At 44.4% G+C, this 16,223-nt stretch overlaps 2 protein-coding genes across 4 annotated transcripts in view; both read left to right on the forward strand.

Annotated features, from left to right (window-relative positions):
• Nucleotides 1-11,060, forward strand: part of MYO9B (myosin IXB) — a 35,337-nt gene extending 24,277 nt beyond the window's left edge. For both annotated transcript variants that reach the window (XM_086477376.1, XM_086477377.1), the window contains 18 exons: nucleotides 218-284; nucleotides 645-772; nucleotides 1,426-1,583; nucleotides 1,714-1,904; nucleotides 2,380-2,478; nucleotides 2,999-3,175; nucleotides 3,652-3,693; nucleotides 4,228-4,339; nucleotides 4,512-4,582; nucleotides 5,035-5,227; nucleotides 5,562-5,690; nucleotides 6,328-6,433; nucleotides 7,179-7,310; nucleotides 8,259-8,382; nucleotides 8,855-8,902; nucleotides 9,395-9,534; nucleotides 9,818-9,945; nucleotides 10,095-11,060. In XM_086477376.1, coding sequence (XP_086333502.1) covers nucleotides 218-284; nucleotides 645-772; nucleotides 1,426-1,583; nucleotides 1,714-1,904; nucleotides 2,380-2,478; nucleotides 2,999-3,175; nucleotides 3,652-3,693; nucleotides 4,228-4,339; nucleotides 4,512-4,582; nucleotides 5,035-5,227; nucleotides 5,562-5,690; nucleotides 6,328-6,433; nucleotides 7,179-7,310; nucleotides 8,259-8,382; nucleotides 8,855-8,902; nucleotides 9,395-9,534; nucleotides 9,818-9,945; nucleotides 10,095-10,534 — 2,485 coding nt within the window. In that variant the 3' untranslated portion in view covers nucleotides 10,535-11,060. The remainder of the gene's footprint in view (nucleotides 1-217; nucleotides 285-644; nucleotides 773-1,425; nucleotides 1,584-1,713; nucleotides 1,905-2,379; nucleotides 2,479-2,998; nucleotides 3,176-3,651; nucleotides 3,694-4,227; nucleotides 4,340-4,511; nucleotides 4,583-5,034; nucleotides 5,228-5,561; nucleotides 5,691-6,327; nucleotides 6,434-7,178; nucleotides 7,311-8,258; nucleotides 8,383-8,854; nucleotides 8,903-9,394; nucleotides 9,535-9,817; nucleotides 9,946-10,094) is intronic.
• A 550-nt stretch (nucleotides 11,061-11,610) lies between these two features.
• USE1 (unconventional SNARE in the ER 1) lies at nucleotides 11,611-15,888 on the forward strand. 2 transcript variants are annotated; one of them, XM_086477360.1, is made up of 8 exons: nucleotides 11,611-11,712; nucleotides 11,948-11,997; nucleotides 12,445-12,523; nucleotides 13,028-13,180; nucleotides 13,411-13,429; nucleotides 14,188-14,218; nucleotides 14,449-14,611; nucleotides 14,843-15,888. In XM_086477360.1, exons 1-8 carry the CDS (start codon nucleotides 11,611-11,613, stop codon nucleotides 15,023-15,025), a joined length of 780 nt encoding a protein of 259 aa, XP_086333486.1. In that variant the 3' UTR covers nucleotides 15,026-15,888. The 2 variants fall into 2 exon arrangements, with proteins under 2 accessions (XP_086333486.1, XP_086333488.1); XM_086477362.1 differs by lacking the exon at nucleotides 13,411-13,429 and having other exon boundaries at nucleotides 13,028-13,184.
• Nucleotides 15,889-16,223: the final 335 nt, after the last annotated feature.

Genomic DNA, 16,223 nt, shown 5'->3' on the forward strand with positions numbered 1-16,223 from the left:
TATGGCAGGAATCTGACATCCCCCCCCCCTTTTTTTTTTTTACTTTTTTTTACTTTTCCAATACACTTTGTATTTAAAAGTGAGTTGCAAGAGTTGATCGGGCTTCTCTCTCAGATGTAGTATTGATATGTTGGTTATTTAAAAGGTGGTAAATATTAAGAGGCTACAGACTTCTGTAAAATATATATATTCTGAAACTAATCTTGTAACATTACAGAAAGAAGGGGAATTCATCTTCATTAAATGATCTCTCAACACTGGCCCAGTCTGTTGCCATAAATCAGGTACTGATGCTATTATGCATATTTATACTTAATTATCCTTGTTTATAAAGATTTGTGAATAATTACCTATAGTGTGTTCTGTATGCCTGTGTTCCCTTCAGGTTGATTTTTTTGACTTGATACCCATGTAAAAAGATTTCATTAGCAAATATTATACAACAATTTGAAAATTAAATTTTTTATAAGTGAATCCTTGATGAAAGCATTAAATATACTTGGATCTTACACTAGTAAGCTAATTATCTGTGAGTGAAGTGCTTCGTCTTGATGAAGCAAACTTTTCACCATTCTAGTTTTTAAAACCATTTAAAGAATCTTTTTCACTCAACGTGTAGTTTTTTTGACCCCTCTCTACTGTAGCAGTCACCAGATACAATAGAAGAAAGAGGCAACAAGAAATATCCTGTGCAAAAGAAGCCCAGTGAGCTCTTACCTACCTTGGATGCAGCTGTTTCCATGCAGCCAGCAAGTCAGCAAATAGATGCCAAGTATGTATTGGGTGTGACTGGCCTGCCTTTAGGGAAATGCAACAAGGAGATTTTCCACTGGTACTTGGATTGGGCATCTTGAGACTGTGATTGTGGAGAAGCGTGTTGACATCAGCTACATGAGTGGCTGTGTTGTCGCTTCGTGTTGATGCAAGCATGATACGTGACCCTGTCGAAGAGCAGATTCTCTGCTTCTTACATAACGTCTTTGAACTGGTTCTTTTTAATTTAAGAACCACCATAGCGGCTCAGATCAAAGGTTCATGTAGTGCTGTCATCCAGCCTCAGAAATAAGACACCAAGAGAACAGCTTAAGATCCCAGCAAGCATGTCATGCTGTTTCCCTGGCCTGCTCCTCCAGCTCCTGGCGTTCTGCAACTCAGGGGCTTCTTGGGTATGGGATGGGTTGTCTCTGTGTGCGCTGAAGGTAGTGCTCTGATCCAGTAAGTGTCAGACTGTCTGGATGTGCTTTCAGACTGTCTTTCCTTTTTTCTGCTGCTCCATTTTTCTGCAGGTTGGAGCTTAGAAGAAGTGTGCACAAGAGAGGTTAATCCTACTGTGGGTGTTAACTGTGCTGTTAAAAGAACCTTTTCTTGTAGTGGAGCCAGCTTCGATTACTAATGTGACAAACTTGTGTCTGCTTTTATCTTCAGGTCTGCTTTTAAAAGTCCTTTGCGTAGACTTCTGGGGAAAAAGCCAGACAAGAAAATTCCAAAGGAGAGTCCTGATGTGATCGATGAAGGCGATGGCCTCTCCCTGGTATCTTGTGTCCTCTTTCCAGAAACAGGAGGAACCCAGAAAGTTTCGGAAGGTGACTTTCTCTGGCTTAATCCCCAGCTTGCTAATATCCTTTTTTTTTTGTTCTGTAATGTTTTGCATAGAAGCAAATACTGCAGAATTCAGTCATCCTGCTTTAATATACAAATTAATTTCATTCCCAGCTTCTGCTGGACAGCCAAGCCGCCTCCAGGCAGGGGAGCGCCACGTGAAAGAGAGCAGTAAAACAAAGAAGAACCGTACTATAAAGATCAGCAAGATCTCAAGCGTGTCTCAGAATTGGCGAGCTTCCATGGTCCGCGAGATTTCAAATGCCAATGAACTGAAACATCTTGATGAGTTCCTCCTAAACAAGGTAAAAGGCACTCAACTATGACAAAATTCAGGTCTACGTTCAGTGTTTGCGTGGAATTTTAAAGACTACTTTTCTAGGAGCAAGTTTATATTATGATTTAAAGCAAAGGGGATTTGATTTGATGACTTGACTGAATTAGGTCTGTCTTAAGGCCCTTTCTATTCCTTCCTTTAAGAGTCTGAATGCATTATATTGCATTAAATACTTGTGGCATTCGTGTTAGTTCTTTGTTTACGAACAAGTGGGCAGCAAAAGTTGTATAAAAAAAAAAAAGAAAGCATGAGTTGTAAGGAAATAGGTTGTTGAGAGCCGAACTACCTGACTGTCCTATTTTGTATCATCATCACAGTGCATTAAGAAATGTTGTTTTAAATACCTGGAATGGTCATAGATGACTAAGCCCAGCAACTGAAGCTTAATACTGGTTGGATGTTCTTGTTTTAATGAAATCTGATGCACTTGTATTTGCTTCTAGATCAATGACTTACACTCCCAGAAGTCTGGTGTTGAATGTTTGTTTTTTGAAGCCACAGAGAAATTTAGAGGAAACATCAAGACCATGTACTCTGCTCCTGTAAGTAGTAAGTCTCAATAAAGCGAAAAGTTGGTAGGTAATAAAGGAATTGAGTGTGCAGTTTAAATGCTTGACCTACAGCTCTTTAACAAAGCAGTTCAGCAATTCTTAGGCACAGAATTCAAAGCTGGATGTTAGACTTGAAAAAGAACATTTTACAGTTCTGCAGTAATCTTGAGCAGACTGTTTTGTTTCCCGTTTCTCATTCACTCAGCCGTAACTTATTTTTAGAAATGGATGGACTTTGCTGTCTTCAGCCTCTTAATGTTGCTGTGTTTAAACACCAAAGAGAGGTGCCAACAGCTTTTCCAATCGTCTTCCAGCACTGCCTTGTCTCAGCCAAGTGCCCTTCTACAGTGTAGTAGGGAAGTGTGCTAACTTGTTTCTGTCGTGGGCTGTTATCTTTTACTTTAATCATGAGCATGCTTTCTCACCTCTGAACTTAAACACATAAAATATGAAGCTGCCTCAACAGTATCCAAAACCTCTGTCTTCTGAATAATATTTTTTCCTTCTCTAGAATGGGAAAATCCATGTTGGCTACAAAGATCTGGTGGAAAATTACCAGCTTCTAGTTACAAATCTGGCCAAAAAAAGGGAAGAGAAAGAAGTCAAGCTGGTTTTGAATCTCTTCCAGTCGCTTCTGGATGAATTCATCAGAGGATATACAAAAAAAGGGGAATCTGAGCAGCCCAAGGTATAAAACTTACTCTGTTACTGGTTTATGGGATGATTAAACAATGTTACTGTCCTAGGAACCTGTGTTACCTCAGAAACCTTTTCCGTAGCATTCTTCATGATTTGGGAAACACTTTCCATACACGAATCGTGTGTATAACAAATTCTGAATGCTGATACACCTTTTTTGAATTGTTCGTTATTTAACCTACTCTTAATTCTTTCAGAATCTTAAAGTGTTTGAGCATTTTCTTTGGTGAAAACTTAGGAGTTCTCTGAAGGTTTTAGAGATGGAATTGCTTTGTCATCAGGCAGCGAGTTCAGCTGATTTTTAGCAAGTTGACTGTGAGCTCGGACAACGCGCATGCCAAGCTGAAGCTACAGTATCGTGTCTCAGATGTCTGGTGGTGGAGTCTGGGAAACTGAATAGGAAAAAGAAAGGGAATGGAATGTCTGAATCTCAAAGACTAATGCCAGTTTTGTGTTCCACTGCAGCAAACCAAAGCCCAGAAGAAGAAACGAAAACAAGATCGTGCAGTAAGTACTTTCTTTTTGCAATAATCTAAGTCCTCAGCTGCGCTCACAGAACACAGACAAAAATGCTCTTGAAAGAGCTTGATTTGTCCTTGAAGTTCTGTTTTATTTTGCATGCGAAATCACTTACCTCGGGTACGAAGATGTGACACACTATAAAACTGTTTTCCATAAGTGGGCGATCTTGTTTATACAGTGATAGGTGGTACTTGAGCGTTTTCTTGCTTGTCCACAGCATCTTTTAGAACCCAGTGGCTTTCTCAGTTTAAAGGAAAACTACTACTGAATATTAATAACAAACCATAGCTAACGTATCGCACTGATGAACTTCAACCAAGGCAGCAAGTCGATTAGGAAATGATCCAGCAAACCCAACTGCCTTAAGATAGGGTGAAACTGGGTTTCAAGGTCAAAGCGGTCAGATGTAGTTGTAAAATAAAAGTGGGAAATCTAACATAGGGTAGATAGTTTTATTAAAAATAATAATTAAAAAAGGCAAAAAAAGAAGTCCATTAGTTTCTTCCTGTCTCCCACCAGATTGAAGAGCACAATGGCCACGTGTTCACAAACTACCAAGTGAGCATACGGCAGTCGTGTGAACACTGCTCGTCCTACATCTGGCCCATGGAGAAGGCCTGTCTCTGCAGCGGTGAGTGACAGCGCCTCGTTCCTGCCGCGTAGTTTACGATACGCGCAGAGCGCTTGTGACTTGGATGGGGCTCGGTGAACAGTACACACAGGTTATTTGTAAGTGAGCGAGACAAGATACGCAGCATTTTGATGTGATTCGCAGTGTTTGTAACAATTGCTCCTCTCTCTAGTTTGCAAGTTGACTTGTCACAAGAAGTGCATGTCCAAAATACAGAGCAGCTGTACGTCCTGTGGAAAAAAGGTAAGAGCTGTAGATTGGGGATGTGGTACTGTGCTGCGAGTCAAGCGTGCAAAATGATGCCTTTTTTCTTAGTAAATGAACAGTGGACTGAATAAAAGTTGCTTAAACATTTAAGTTCGCTTCTCTGCCTGCGTATAGTCAGAGCTAGGCCCTGCAGCTGCAGAAACAGAACATTCTTCTAAAAGGTGGTAGTCCAGCTAATTTGGGAACTCTTCCTTAAGACTACGTGTGCTGCCTTGGCCAAACGGTTAAGGGAATCCTGGGATGTGTACCATAAAGCTTCTTTATTGCTGCAGCTCAGGAAATCTGCCTTATGATCAAAGGCTTGTAGCAAGCTAGAATAAAGCACTCGGCTTTTGTTTCTGGAAGCATAAGCTAATTGTAGCATGAAACAATGGAATTTTCTAGCTTGGGAACAGGTATTCACAGTGTTTGACCTGTATCGATTCCAGAATGAACAGGATGCAGAACCGCGTCATTTTGGAGTGTGTGTGAGTTCCCTGACCAGCGAGAGGAATTCAGTCCCCGTTGTCATGGAGAAGCTGCTGGAGTACGTGGAGATGCACGGCCTCTACACAGAAGGCATTTACAGGAAATCGGGATCGGCAAATCGTATGAAGGAGCTGAAGCAGTTGCTGCAAGCAGGTCAGGCGACGTTGTCCACCCGTTTGACTTCCTTGCGTGATAGCAGTTTTCCCTGTAATTCTCTTCCACTGAAAGTATCTGCCACTTTTTAGTGTTTTAAAAACAGCTTTTTGGTGGCCCTGCAGGCTGTATTATTTTTATTGGCTGGAAAAAAGCTGCTTAGTACATAGAAGTGACTCTCAGCAGACTTTTCTTTTTTTTTTTTTCTTTTCCTTCTGAATTGCCACTTTAATTCTGTGAACAGGAGATTAGAGTGTTTCTAATCTTACTTCTTTGGGGTCCCATTGTGTACATGAAAGGAATGACCTGCTCATAATAAAACATTTCTTTTCAGATCCAAACTCAGTGAAACTGGAGAATTACCCTATTCACACTATTACGGGGATCCTTAAGCAATGGCTACGGGAATTACCAGATCCGCTGATGACATCTGCACAGTACAACGATTTTCTCCGAGCTGTGGGTAGGTTTTAGAAACGTTTGAAGTAATGGTTTTTCTTTAACTTACTATGTCCTTGGGAGAAGAACCTCTAAGATGCTCATGTTGGCTAAGCAGCTTCTTTCCAGTACACTTACAGCAATGATTTCAGACATTTTACATAAAACACTTTTCAGTGTTTCAGGGAGTTTCTCCTCTACCTCATTTGAGCTTGCTTTGGGATTCCTTTATTGGTAGCATAACACTGCTTTACAGCTGCCCTTTCTGAAAACAGCGAGCATGTGAATAGGTTTCCATTCGTACAGTGTTCTTTTCCTTCTCCTTGATATTCTGGACCAGATCTAGCTAGCCAGATACCTCAAACCTTTAGATTCATTTAACTTTGGTGGGAGTAAGGCACCCTAAATACTGTTGGAGATCCTGATGTGTCGCTTGGTGATTGCTAACAGCAGCAGCAGCTGAAAAAGCAGAAAAACTGCAGAGCCACGAGGGGTACTTTAGCATCCAGTTCTAACGATTGGTAAATGAAATGACAGCGTGACTTCTGAGAGTGTAACCTCTATCTGTTGCAGACAGCTTGAGACAATGTCAGTCGGTGCTTGGTGGCTTTCCGCTGGTGTTGCACAGCAATTATGATCTTGTGCTTTCTCCCCTTGTGCAGAACTACCAGAAAAACAGGAGCAACTCTGTGCCATTTACAGTGTCCTTGAACAGCTTCCACAAGCAAACCATAATACCTTGGAGCGACTCATCTTCCATCTGGTCAAGTAATGAGTTTAATTACTTCATTTGGAGAGAAACTCCATGTGACTTTCTTGAGTCCCTCTTGGAAGCTTTCTAAAATCTTAAACCCCTTGAGTGTCAGTGTAGGGATTGTGCTGCTGGTCTAGAAATGAAAGAATTGGAGTGGATAGTTGTGCTTAAACCCAGACACACGCTCACTTCTGCCATCCGGCGTATTTGTATCGCATCAGGTAAGAACAGCTTTAGAGACGAGGTAGATCTGAAAGGCTTAGCGAGTCACCTGAACGCCAGGATTGACACGGATGGGCACACAGTGAGCTGAGGGTGTTAGTGTGCTGGGTGGGGACTGCAGAAGGATTGTAAATGCTTGCACATGTGCTAGTCTTGGGAGCAGAGATAAACGGTGCTGGTACAGGGGCTGCTCTTAGCCAAGGCACTTGAGAATTTTCCGAGTCACCCTCTGATCATGGGGAAAAGGGATTTTTAAAGAGGAGGCACTGAATCGCCAGGCATCCTTTGAGAGGCTACCAAACAAGCTTAACCTGAGTGGCTTCCCATTCCTTTTTCTGATGCATGGAACTTTGTCTACTTTGGAGGTGTGAAATAATTTTAAAACCTCTTTGGACTGCTGTTAGGTACTTTGTACCCTAGAAGCCTCCTTCCATGTTACTTGGGAGCTCTGGCAAAGTTTGATCAGATTGCTTGTATTCTAGAAAGGTTTGCTTAAAAAAAAAAAATCTTTTTTTTGTTCTCAACATTGAATTTCAGAGTGGCTTTGATAGAAGATGTCAACCGTATGTCACCAAATGCCTTGGCCATTGTTTTTGCTCCGTGCCTCTTGCGTTGTCCTGATACCTCTGACCCTTTAACCAGCATGAAGGATGTTTCAAAAACAACCATGTAAGTTTTAGTAGTCTGCTGTGAAGTAGTACTTTGAAATATGATGGAAGGCCAGTACAACTACCTGCATTTGTTACAGCCTTATTCATATCAAGCTGAGAAACAGGGTTAAGAGTTGCTCAGTTCTGGCTCTGCTAGTGCTGCCAATTTATATGCCCTTCTCTGAGTCCTTCCACCTGCCTCAAGCTTACAAAGCATAAAGTAGGATGACTTTTAAATCTGAAGTATCAGGTTTGCTGTTTACATCAAGATAAATTTTTTGGGGGGGTTGTGCACTAATCGTATATATTTTGCTGAGATACATGCCATAATAAACAGTAGGCTATAGAATTTAACTGTCTCCTGCATACTTGGAAACCCCTGATAATTTCTTCTACATTGTTCCTGGAATGGAAGAAGGTTCTGTTCTTGATCCTCTTTGTTCTCCACATGCTCCAGCAGCTCTGGCTCTCTGAATGCCCCTCACCATCCTTACTGCATGGCTGGCCTTGCATCTGCCTCCAATGAAAACAGAGTTTGAAAAATGGCAGCTTTTTGTAACTTCTTACTGACCCACGGGGCCATAGGGGTGGAAAAGGGCAGTCACGGGCTCATCCTGTATCTACCAGTGTGTGCCAGCACAGGGCAGACAGGTAGAAGCAGCAGTTAGCAGCGATGGTCGTGTGTGTGTGTGTGTGTGTGTGTGTGTGTGAGGCTCCGGTTATCCCAGGAAGATCATGTGCCCTTTAACAGTCTGTCCTCTTTTGCTTGCTGTGTCGGACTCCTCACCCTGTCACCCGCCAGTGCTACCCCTTGTCAGACACGCGGTGGGGCACTTTGGTTGCAGGCCGTCCACGTGTGTGTGCGGTGAACATCCCCAAGCCAGGAGAGGCATCTCATCCCACCATGGTTGTCCACGGAGCTTCGATAGTATGAAGCTGCTGAATAAACTCTTGCCCTTTTGTTCAGGTGCGTAGAGATGCTCATAAAGGAACAGATAAGGAAGTACAAGATAAAAATGGATGAAATAAATCAGCTGGAAGCAGCGGAGAGCATCGCTTTTCGACGACTCTCGTCGCTTCGGCAGAATACGGTAAGCATTGAAATAAACCACAGAGCCGCACCGTCCAGCAGAAGGCATCCCACCAGCTTCCTCGGAAGGGATGCGCTACTTACTTATCCTGTCCATCCCTTCCAGTAAGTCAAAGATCAATTGCAAGATAAGAAGAAAAGGAATTTGGACTTGCCCAAAGCTGTAGGTAGGAGCTAAATATACAGCTGCACTGCAGTCTGTCTGACAATGGAAGGGCGCAGGGGTGGGGATCTGCTCTTGTAGTGGTCAAAATCTATTCCCATGTGTTTCAATCAGTAGAACTAAGATTGCTGAGACTCACACGTGGCAAAGGAGTTCCTTCACTCCAGAGGTGGATGGTGGACAAAAATATGCTGCGTTCTATTAGGGCAAATACACTTTTTCTTTTGTTTTTGTTGTACTGATTAAAACAAACCAAACTCTGACTGATCAGAAGCTGCATATAGTGAATTTGATCTTCATCTCTCTCTAGCTGTGGCCTGTAAAACTTGGGTTTTCTTCCCCTTATGAGGGGGTGCTGGTATGTACACTGCCTGTGTTGAGTGCATGGTTGTTCTGGGTTTTTTCTTATGGTACTATTGCATGACTAAAATACTTACTACACGGTTTTAAATACTCCTTTGAACAGTGCATGTATTGGTGCAATTTTCTCCCCAGGCTGCATGAGGGGCTGCTGACCTGTTCTGTCATGGCTGGTATTTTACAGACATTCTGAATGTAACTTGTATTGGATGTAGTAATATTACTTACAAGTGACTACTAAAACTAAGCTGAGGCTGGCAAATCAAATTACTATGCTTGAAAAAAGGTAACAAAACCTCAGAAATCAGGTGAATAGAAAAACTTCTATTTCCGTTTTTGAAACGTGTATGGATAACTAACAGCTCTTCATCAATTCTGTCAGCCTTTCATTTGGCCTACTCATTTGTCTTCCACCTTGCAACTAGTAAACAGTCAAGACTTGTACAGCTTCGTATGACTGAGAAGCGTTATGTGTAAATTTGTCTTGCAGAGTAAAAGCTCACAGGTCAAGGGAAATGACAGCGGCAACTCAGAACTAGACTCACTGCACGAAGAAGAGGAAGTTTCTGAAGCCGATAACCGGGAAAAGGAGATTCTCATTGATCGCATACAGTCCATAAAAGAAGAAAAGTAAGTCACCCTTTATCTCCATAGGTCGTGTCCTTTGCAGTTGCAGGTAATCCAGATAGTTTTAGACAAAAGGAATACTGCTTGACTATCTAGTTAATTCCATTGTATAAGCCTTTATGAAGGTGAAAAGGAAAATACAAAGGACAGCTGAGAAAAAACACCATGAGAATTAATATTTAATGAGTGCACGCGGGAAGGTTTACCTCTGAATATGAGCTGCATGGAGTTGCTTGTATCGGAGCCATTGTCTTTCTGGAGTGCTACAGTCTCTGTTTTGATGTAGGGAAGATATAACTTACCGGCTACCTGAGCTTGATCAGCGAGGCTCTGATGAGGAGAACGTAGACTCTGAGACCTCAGCAAGCACAGAGAGCCTGCTTGAAGATAGAACAGGACGGATGGATACCGAAGGTCAGTATTAAGGTAGCGTGTGTTTTTTTTTATTCTACATCTTTCACTGCATACAGCCAGGTGACCAGATGTTATCTGGTCACGGTTGCGTGTATCAAGTTACATTTTTATGCATGCTTCCAGTATCTAAGTATCTTGTTTCTTTAAAGCAATTATTGGATTGCACTGCCGTGCTCAGAGCTCCAGTATGCCTGCCAAAGACATTTGCAAAGTGCCTGCTCTTTTGCAAACCTCTTCAAATTCTTCCTCTGCATCCCTGGCTTCAAGGCGCAGATCATCTTTAACGCTGTCCAAGACTAAAGTGCCCCGTCGAACTCCAGTGATGCCAACAGCGAATATAAAACTTCCTCCTGGGATTTTCAAATGTACAGAATCCCAGGGCAGGACTTTGGACAACGAAGAGTCTCTAATAATGGTGAAACGAAGGGAGCAGCCAGCAAGGCGAACTGATAAAATCCACTCTGTATACATTGCACAAGGGTCTGCAATGGCCCATGCTCAGGAACTCTTGGATGAATACGAACCAACAGCAAAAGTACAACGGAGGTTTTCGGACCCTTACTCTCACATTCCCTCTGTAGACAAGTGAAAAGCTGTCTGAACTCTGAACTTTTTTGAAGTTGACTGCAGCTTTGGCTTTAACCCCTTGAAGGCTGTGAACTTGTTCACGTTCTTTTACGTGGCTGCTGGGAAGGCAGCCTGGAAATGTACAGTACTGTAAGGGTTAAGCAAGGTTGTTTAAAGCAAATATTCTTCACTTTAAATTAAAAACTTGCAAAGAAAGTAGGACATAAAACTTACATTGAGTAAAATACATGGCTTGAGTGTACAGGAGGAAGAGAAGTCTCCTGGTTCTGCTGCCGTGCCTTTTTCCATTTGCCTTACAATGGACTCTCATGGGACCAACAGTGAGTTTGGGTCAATGTGTGTTGCCTTAATTTTTTTTTTTATGGTTTTATGACAACTTTCTGTGTGGTTTACAGAACTGTTAATGTTGTAATAGCCCTAACTGAGACCAAAATATATGAAAACGTTTATTAATACATTGCACTTTTTAAAAATACATGTGCTAGTTTATCAATGTCTGTCTTGTCTAATGAAAAATTTCTTGCGAAGGAAGCCTTTAATCAGAATCCTGTGTCTTTGTCAGTACTTCATAAAGCACTGGGAAAGCTCTCTGTGCAGAGGAAGCATTAATGGCAACCCCGGGGTGTCACCTCGGGGCCTTTTGGTGCTCTTGGAGCAGCTGTACAAGCCTGCACGGAGCCATAGTGCTGGATGCTGGTGCTGTGCGGAGCTGCCTCTGCTTCCCCCCACTTCACAGCTGTGGAGTAAAACCCCCTGCAGGCGAGGTGCCATCACACAAAATGTTCTGAAGCAGCAGAATCAGTCTGATATCCCTGGTCGCTTGGCCCGGCGCCATGTTGAAGTGAAGGAAGAGCACAGCTCGGGCCCTCTCGGGTCGCTGCCACAGCGGCCCCGAGCAGCAGCCACCGCTGGGGACGTCCGTGCGGTTGTTTTTGTTGTGGTTTTGGGGTGGTTTTTAAATAAAACGGCGCTCAGAGCCCTCCCACCGCCTCCCCGCCCTCCCTGCGCCCCGCCCCAAGATGGCGCCCGCCGCCCGGAAGTGCCCCCTGAGGCAGTTTCCGGTTGCGACCGTCCGCCATGGCCGCGACGCGGCTGGAGCTGAACCTGATGCGGCTCCTGAGCCGGTGCGAGGCGCTGGCGGCGGAGCGGCGGGACCCCGAGGAGTGGCGGCTGGAGAAGGTGAGGCGCGGCCCGGCCTTCTGGGGACGACGCTCCGCGGGGTGTCGGGACGAGAGACCGGCCGGGAAATGCGCGGGAGCCTCCTGCCCCCCAGTCCCCGCGGCAGAGCGGCCCGGCTCCTCGGAATGACCTGAGGCAGCGAGTGGTGTGGAGCGTTCGCAGTCACTCCTCGCTCTCAGCCAGACCGACTGTTTCTCCTTAATGCTGTCGCTTAAAGGCTTTTTTTTCTCCTCAGTACGTGGCCGCGCTGGAGGACATGCTGGCAGAGCTGAAGAAGCAGTCCAGGTGAGCCGCGCTCTGGAGTCCTGGGCCAGGCGGGTGTCTGGTTTTGTCAGTCCCTTACCTGCACGACAGACATGGCCTGCAAACACCGCAGCAGGGCGTACGCTGCCCTCTGGAAGTACCTGTCGGTGAGGGAGAGGCTGTGCCTGCAAAGCAGCTACGAGAGGAGCTGGGCAACTGCTGCCGCGTTCTCCGACACCTTTCCCTGCGTGTCCGCCTCAGCCCTGGGCAGCGGGTCCCTCCCGCACGCTGTGCCCAAGCTGTCTGTGCCTTGGGAAAGGTGATTTGCAGGGGGCTGCAAGCACTTCCTTAGCCTGAGGCTACTTTTGTTAGAAGAGGCTTCTTTGAAAAACCATGTGGTGTTGTTCATTTTATTTGGAAAGTCACCTGAACAATAGAAAATGCCAATAACTTCTGGTTTTCATATTATTATTTTTTCAATTCCAATAGCAAGCCAGCCCCAGAACTGCTGAATGAATACTCTCGCAAAGTAGAATTCCTAAAGGGACTTTTAGAAGCTGAAAAATTGGTAAGATCTACTAGTTCAGCTTGAAAAGACTTACGTGTTCTATGCTTATATTCACCTTATTGTCTTATTCCTAGATTTGCCTTTCTCTTATGTCTTAAAGCAACCTTTGTTAAAGTCTCATCAGGCAGTCCTTGTAAAAATGTGAATAAATATATTGGATTTTCATATCTTGCTCAAAGGGGTTATTGTATGAAATCTGAAATGTCTTTACTCCTTTTCAAAAGCAAAGTACGTTTTGCCTCTGCACCCTTCTCACTTCTTTGACGTGAGATACAGGAGCAGGCACTGCCCTTTAGGCCTCACGCCTCTCTTGCGTGGTATCACGTGCACGTGGCGAGCTATGAAACGCCGCTAAGCTGTATGGCAGTGCGGGTACAGTCAGTGCCGCTGTTCGGCGGGAAGCGGCTGTGCAAGTGCTCCCTCCATCCTTGGTCACACGCCCGGGTGGCCTCGCGCTGCAGAATGCGATATTCATGACTTTTCGTTGCTTCTTCCTGCCTGCAGTCTTCATCAACTGAAAAGGCTCTGGCAAATCAGTTCCTGGCCCCTGGACGTACCCCTACAACAACCAAAGAGAGAACCCCAGCTACTAAAACAGTTCATCTGCAGACAAAGGCTCGTTGCACAGGCAAGATGAGGAGTGAGCTGCTTGGTACAGTATGTTTTGGTGCTGCTGTTTCTTTACTGCTACTTTCGAGATTGTCCTTTGTTGCGTTCAGCTGCCTTTGGTGGCTGTGCCGCGGATGTGTCCCAGGCTGGGTGGGGAGTCACCTTTTTCTGGTTTGGGTAGTCTGAATACTGGGCACAGGCACTGTGCTAGGCCTGGAGGACTGTCTTAGGTCACTGGCCCTTTGTAATCTGTTTTGTTTCTCTTTTCTGCCTCCCAGGACCCCTCAGCTATCGATGGTAAGTTTAACCTGTTGTTATTTTCTCTAACTTTAGTTAACCTGAGTCTTACAAGGAGAGGAGGAGGAAGGTCAGGCATTGGAGATTGGCCAAAAGTGTACTTTTAATTAAGCGGCTCACTTCTTTTCAAGATGGCAGATTTTAAAAACAAACAAAAGCAGAAAACCTAACCGATGGAAGCCTGAGTGGTGTTATCAGGACGGTAGCAGGGACTTGCAGCAACCTTTTTTTCTAGAATCTGTACAGAAACAGACATTCTAATTATAGAATTAGCAAGGACAATTTACTTTTATTGTTGCTCCCGTTCTCTTCTGCTCTGAGCAAAGCATGTGATTTTAGGCGCTTAGAGTAGGCGTTGTTCAATTCCTCTTAAATATACAGCCATGTTATTCATGTAGGGAACTGGCAGGAATTAATTTGCGGTTTCCATAGCTACTGTTACCGTGGCTGGATTTAGGCCAATCTAACGTATCCCCAAAGAACACCAAGACACAGGCTTAAACCATGCCCTCAGGGATATGATTCATCTGGGTGTTTTTCTCTCAACCGTACTTTTGATGTTCTGGGTTGTCTTTTTCCCTGTGGAAAGCAGGTAGGCATTTGAAACCCGTATTCCCTGGGGTAGAGGGCCAAGTAGGATTTGGACATCTGAAAATCCCTTACAGAAAACTTGTTTCTTCAGCCTATGATTGCATGGGAATTTAGAACATGCTAAAACACAGATTTAACTCTTTTCTTTTTTTTTTTTTTTCCCCAAGATTCTGAGGAGTCAAACATAAGGAAGCGGAAGTAAGTCAAAATTTCTCAGTGTTTGTGGAACTGCTTTCCCAGTGATCTTTAAATCACAGCTCTGCTTCCATTTGGGTGAAGTGCCTCCCGGTAGAAACCAAAATATATTGACTTCAGCTGACGTAACTGTTGTTGTCTTGTCGCAGTAGCAGAGTCTGGGGAATCCTTGGAAGGTGGACCCACAAGGAAGTACAGATCCCAATTAGTTTTTTTCCCTTACGCTCTTGCAGAGGCTTTGCGCCTGATGAGAAGCAGTCGGCAGTCGAGCTGGATGCTGTGTTACAGCACCATCAGGATATGCAGGAGAAGTTAGCCGAAGAAATGCTCAGTTTGGCTCGCAGTCTCAAAAACAACACTCTGGCCGCGCAGAATGTGATAAAACAAGATAACCAGGTAGCGCATGTTAAAGTCCTGAACTCTCCTTTTTGCAGCCCAGAAGGCTGAAGTGCCAGTATGGTAAATGCTAGACCTATACTGGGATTCCAGGTGAGACCGGAGTGGGGAGACTTGGAGGCAATACCTGTCTGCTTCTGTAGTGCAGCTGCTCCTTGTCTCTGTTGGGAGGAACAGCGGTCAGAACTTGCAACTCTGAGTTTGAAACCGGTTGTTCTCTTTGCTCCCCAGACGCTCTCGCATTCTCTCAGGATGGCAGACCAGAACTTCGAGAAGCTGAAGGATGAATCTGACCGCCTTGAACAGCACGCAAAGAAATCGGTCAACTGGCTGTTATGGATAATGTTAATTGTAGTTTGTTTTATATTCATCAGCATGATTCTCTTTATCAGAATTTTCCCCAAACTAAAATAACTTCTTTTTTTTTTCCAAAACTGCCAGGAGTGCAGTTGGAAGGCTCAGCTGGTATCGTAACTGTCAGCATTCCATTTCTTTGCCACCTATCCTGTCCTTAAAGAGGCTGTCCAAGGTCTGCCCTTCCGTTTCTTGGGCCATCGCTGGATTCAGTGAAGGGTTGCACAGGGAAGGCTTTCTACACGTGGTTTCTTTTTTTACTTAGTCAATATTGTTGCCTGTTGAGGGGAGAACTGGGATAAAGACGGCAATTTACGCTCAGCTGCTAACGAGTTCCTGAGTGGATAGATACAGCCCTCTGCTTTTAACGCAGCTATGGCAAATGTTACGACTCCTAAAAGCCGTTTACACAATGCAAATGTAAGTAACGCTTGAAGTCTTACAAGTTTTCCTGTCTCTACAGCTTTACTGTCCTGAACTAGGACCTTGCTGCCAGCAGGATATTTAATTACCAAGTTATGTACGTACACAGCTGTAGGGTGTAGGAGGAGAGCGCTGCCACCGAGTGGCTTGCCTGGCTCAGATTCAGAGAGTATCGGCAGGTAAAGCTGTTCTCGGGCTCACCTTTTTCCCAGATGGCTGTTTGGGGCTTTGGACTTGGCAATCTTCTTCCCGAAGGGCCGCAGTTAATGGCTGTTGCAGGGTTTGCTTCCCTCTTTGTACGCGCAGGCGGCCTCGCTCATTGTTCCGCTGATCAAGACAACGCTGTGACCCCGACACCGCAGAATTGCACACCCAGTGCTCTCCGTACGGTATAGACCTCACCTGTGCAAACATTTTTTCACCATCAGGAAGCTGGGGTCTTCAAGACAGAAATAATTTAAAAAAAAAATAAATAAATCAGCCCTCACCTTTTGAGACAATTTATTCTGGTCAAGAGTGTTCGTGTCACTTGTATTCTTAAGAGGTCTCTACTATAAAGCAGAGATGAAATAAACTAGAATGAATATTTTTAAAACACTGATACTGCTCGAAAAATTTAGAGCCTGTAGTAAAGCAAGGTTTGTTGTTTCTAAGTGCTCGTGATAAGCTAAAAGCAAAAGATTCTGCATCTGTGCTGTTGTTCCTGGAGTCTGGGAAGTGTTGGTGTTCAGGTGTGTAGTGTGGCGTTGAGGAAGCGAGGAGCAGCAGCGCGGCCCCAAGTGCTCTTTTGCCATTTCTGTTGCTGTTGTGGACCAGCAGATGGGGTGTTTGGGGC

Source organism: Leptosomus discolor, chromosome 24 (assembly GCF_034619465.1).
Source record: "Leptosomus discolor isolate bLepDis1 chromosome 24, bLepDis1.hap2, whole genome shotgun sequence".
NCBI lineage: Eukaryota > Metazoa > Chordata > Aves > Leptosomiformes > Leptosomidae > Leptosomus > Leptosomus discolor.

What these genes read in the sequence shown, in the direction of transcription:
- USE1 (XM_086477360.1), top strand. Translation starts at nt 11,611, where the DNA reads ATGGCCGCGACGCGGCTGGAGCTGAACCTGATGCGGCTCCTGAGCCGG. An exon ending in AGGAGTGGCGGCTGGAGAAG is followed by an intron (nt 11,713 to 11,947) that starts GTGAGGCGCGGC and finishes TTTTCTCCTCAG; the next exon opens with TACGTGGCCGCGCTGGAGGA. An exon ending in TTTTAGAAGCTGAAAAATTG is followed by an intron (nt 12,524 to 13,027) that starts GTAAGATCTACT and finishes TCCTGCCTGCAG; the next exon opens with TCTTCATCAACTGAAAAGGC.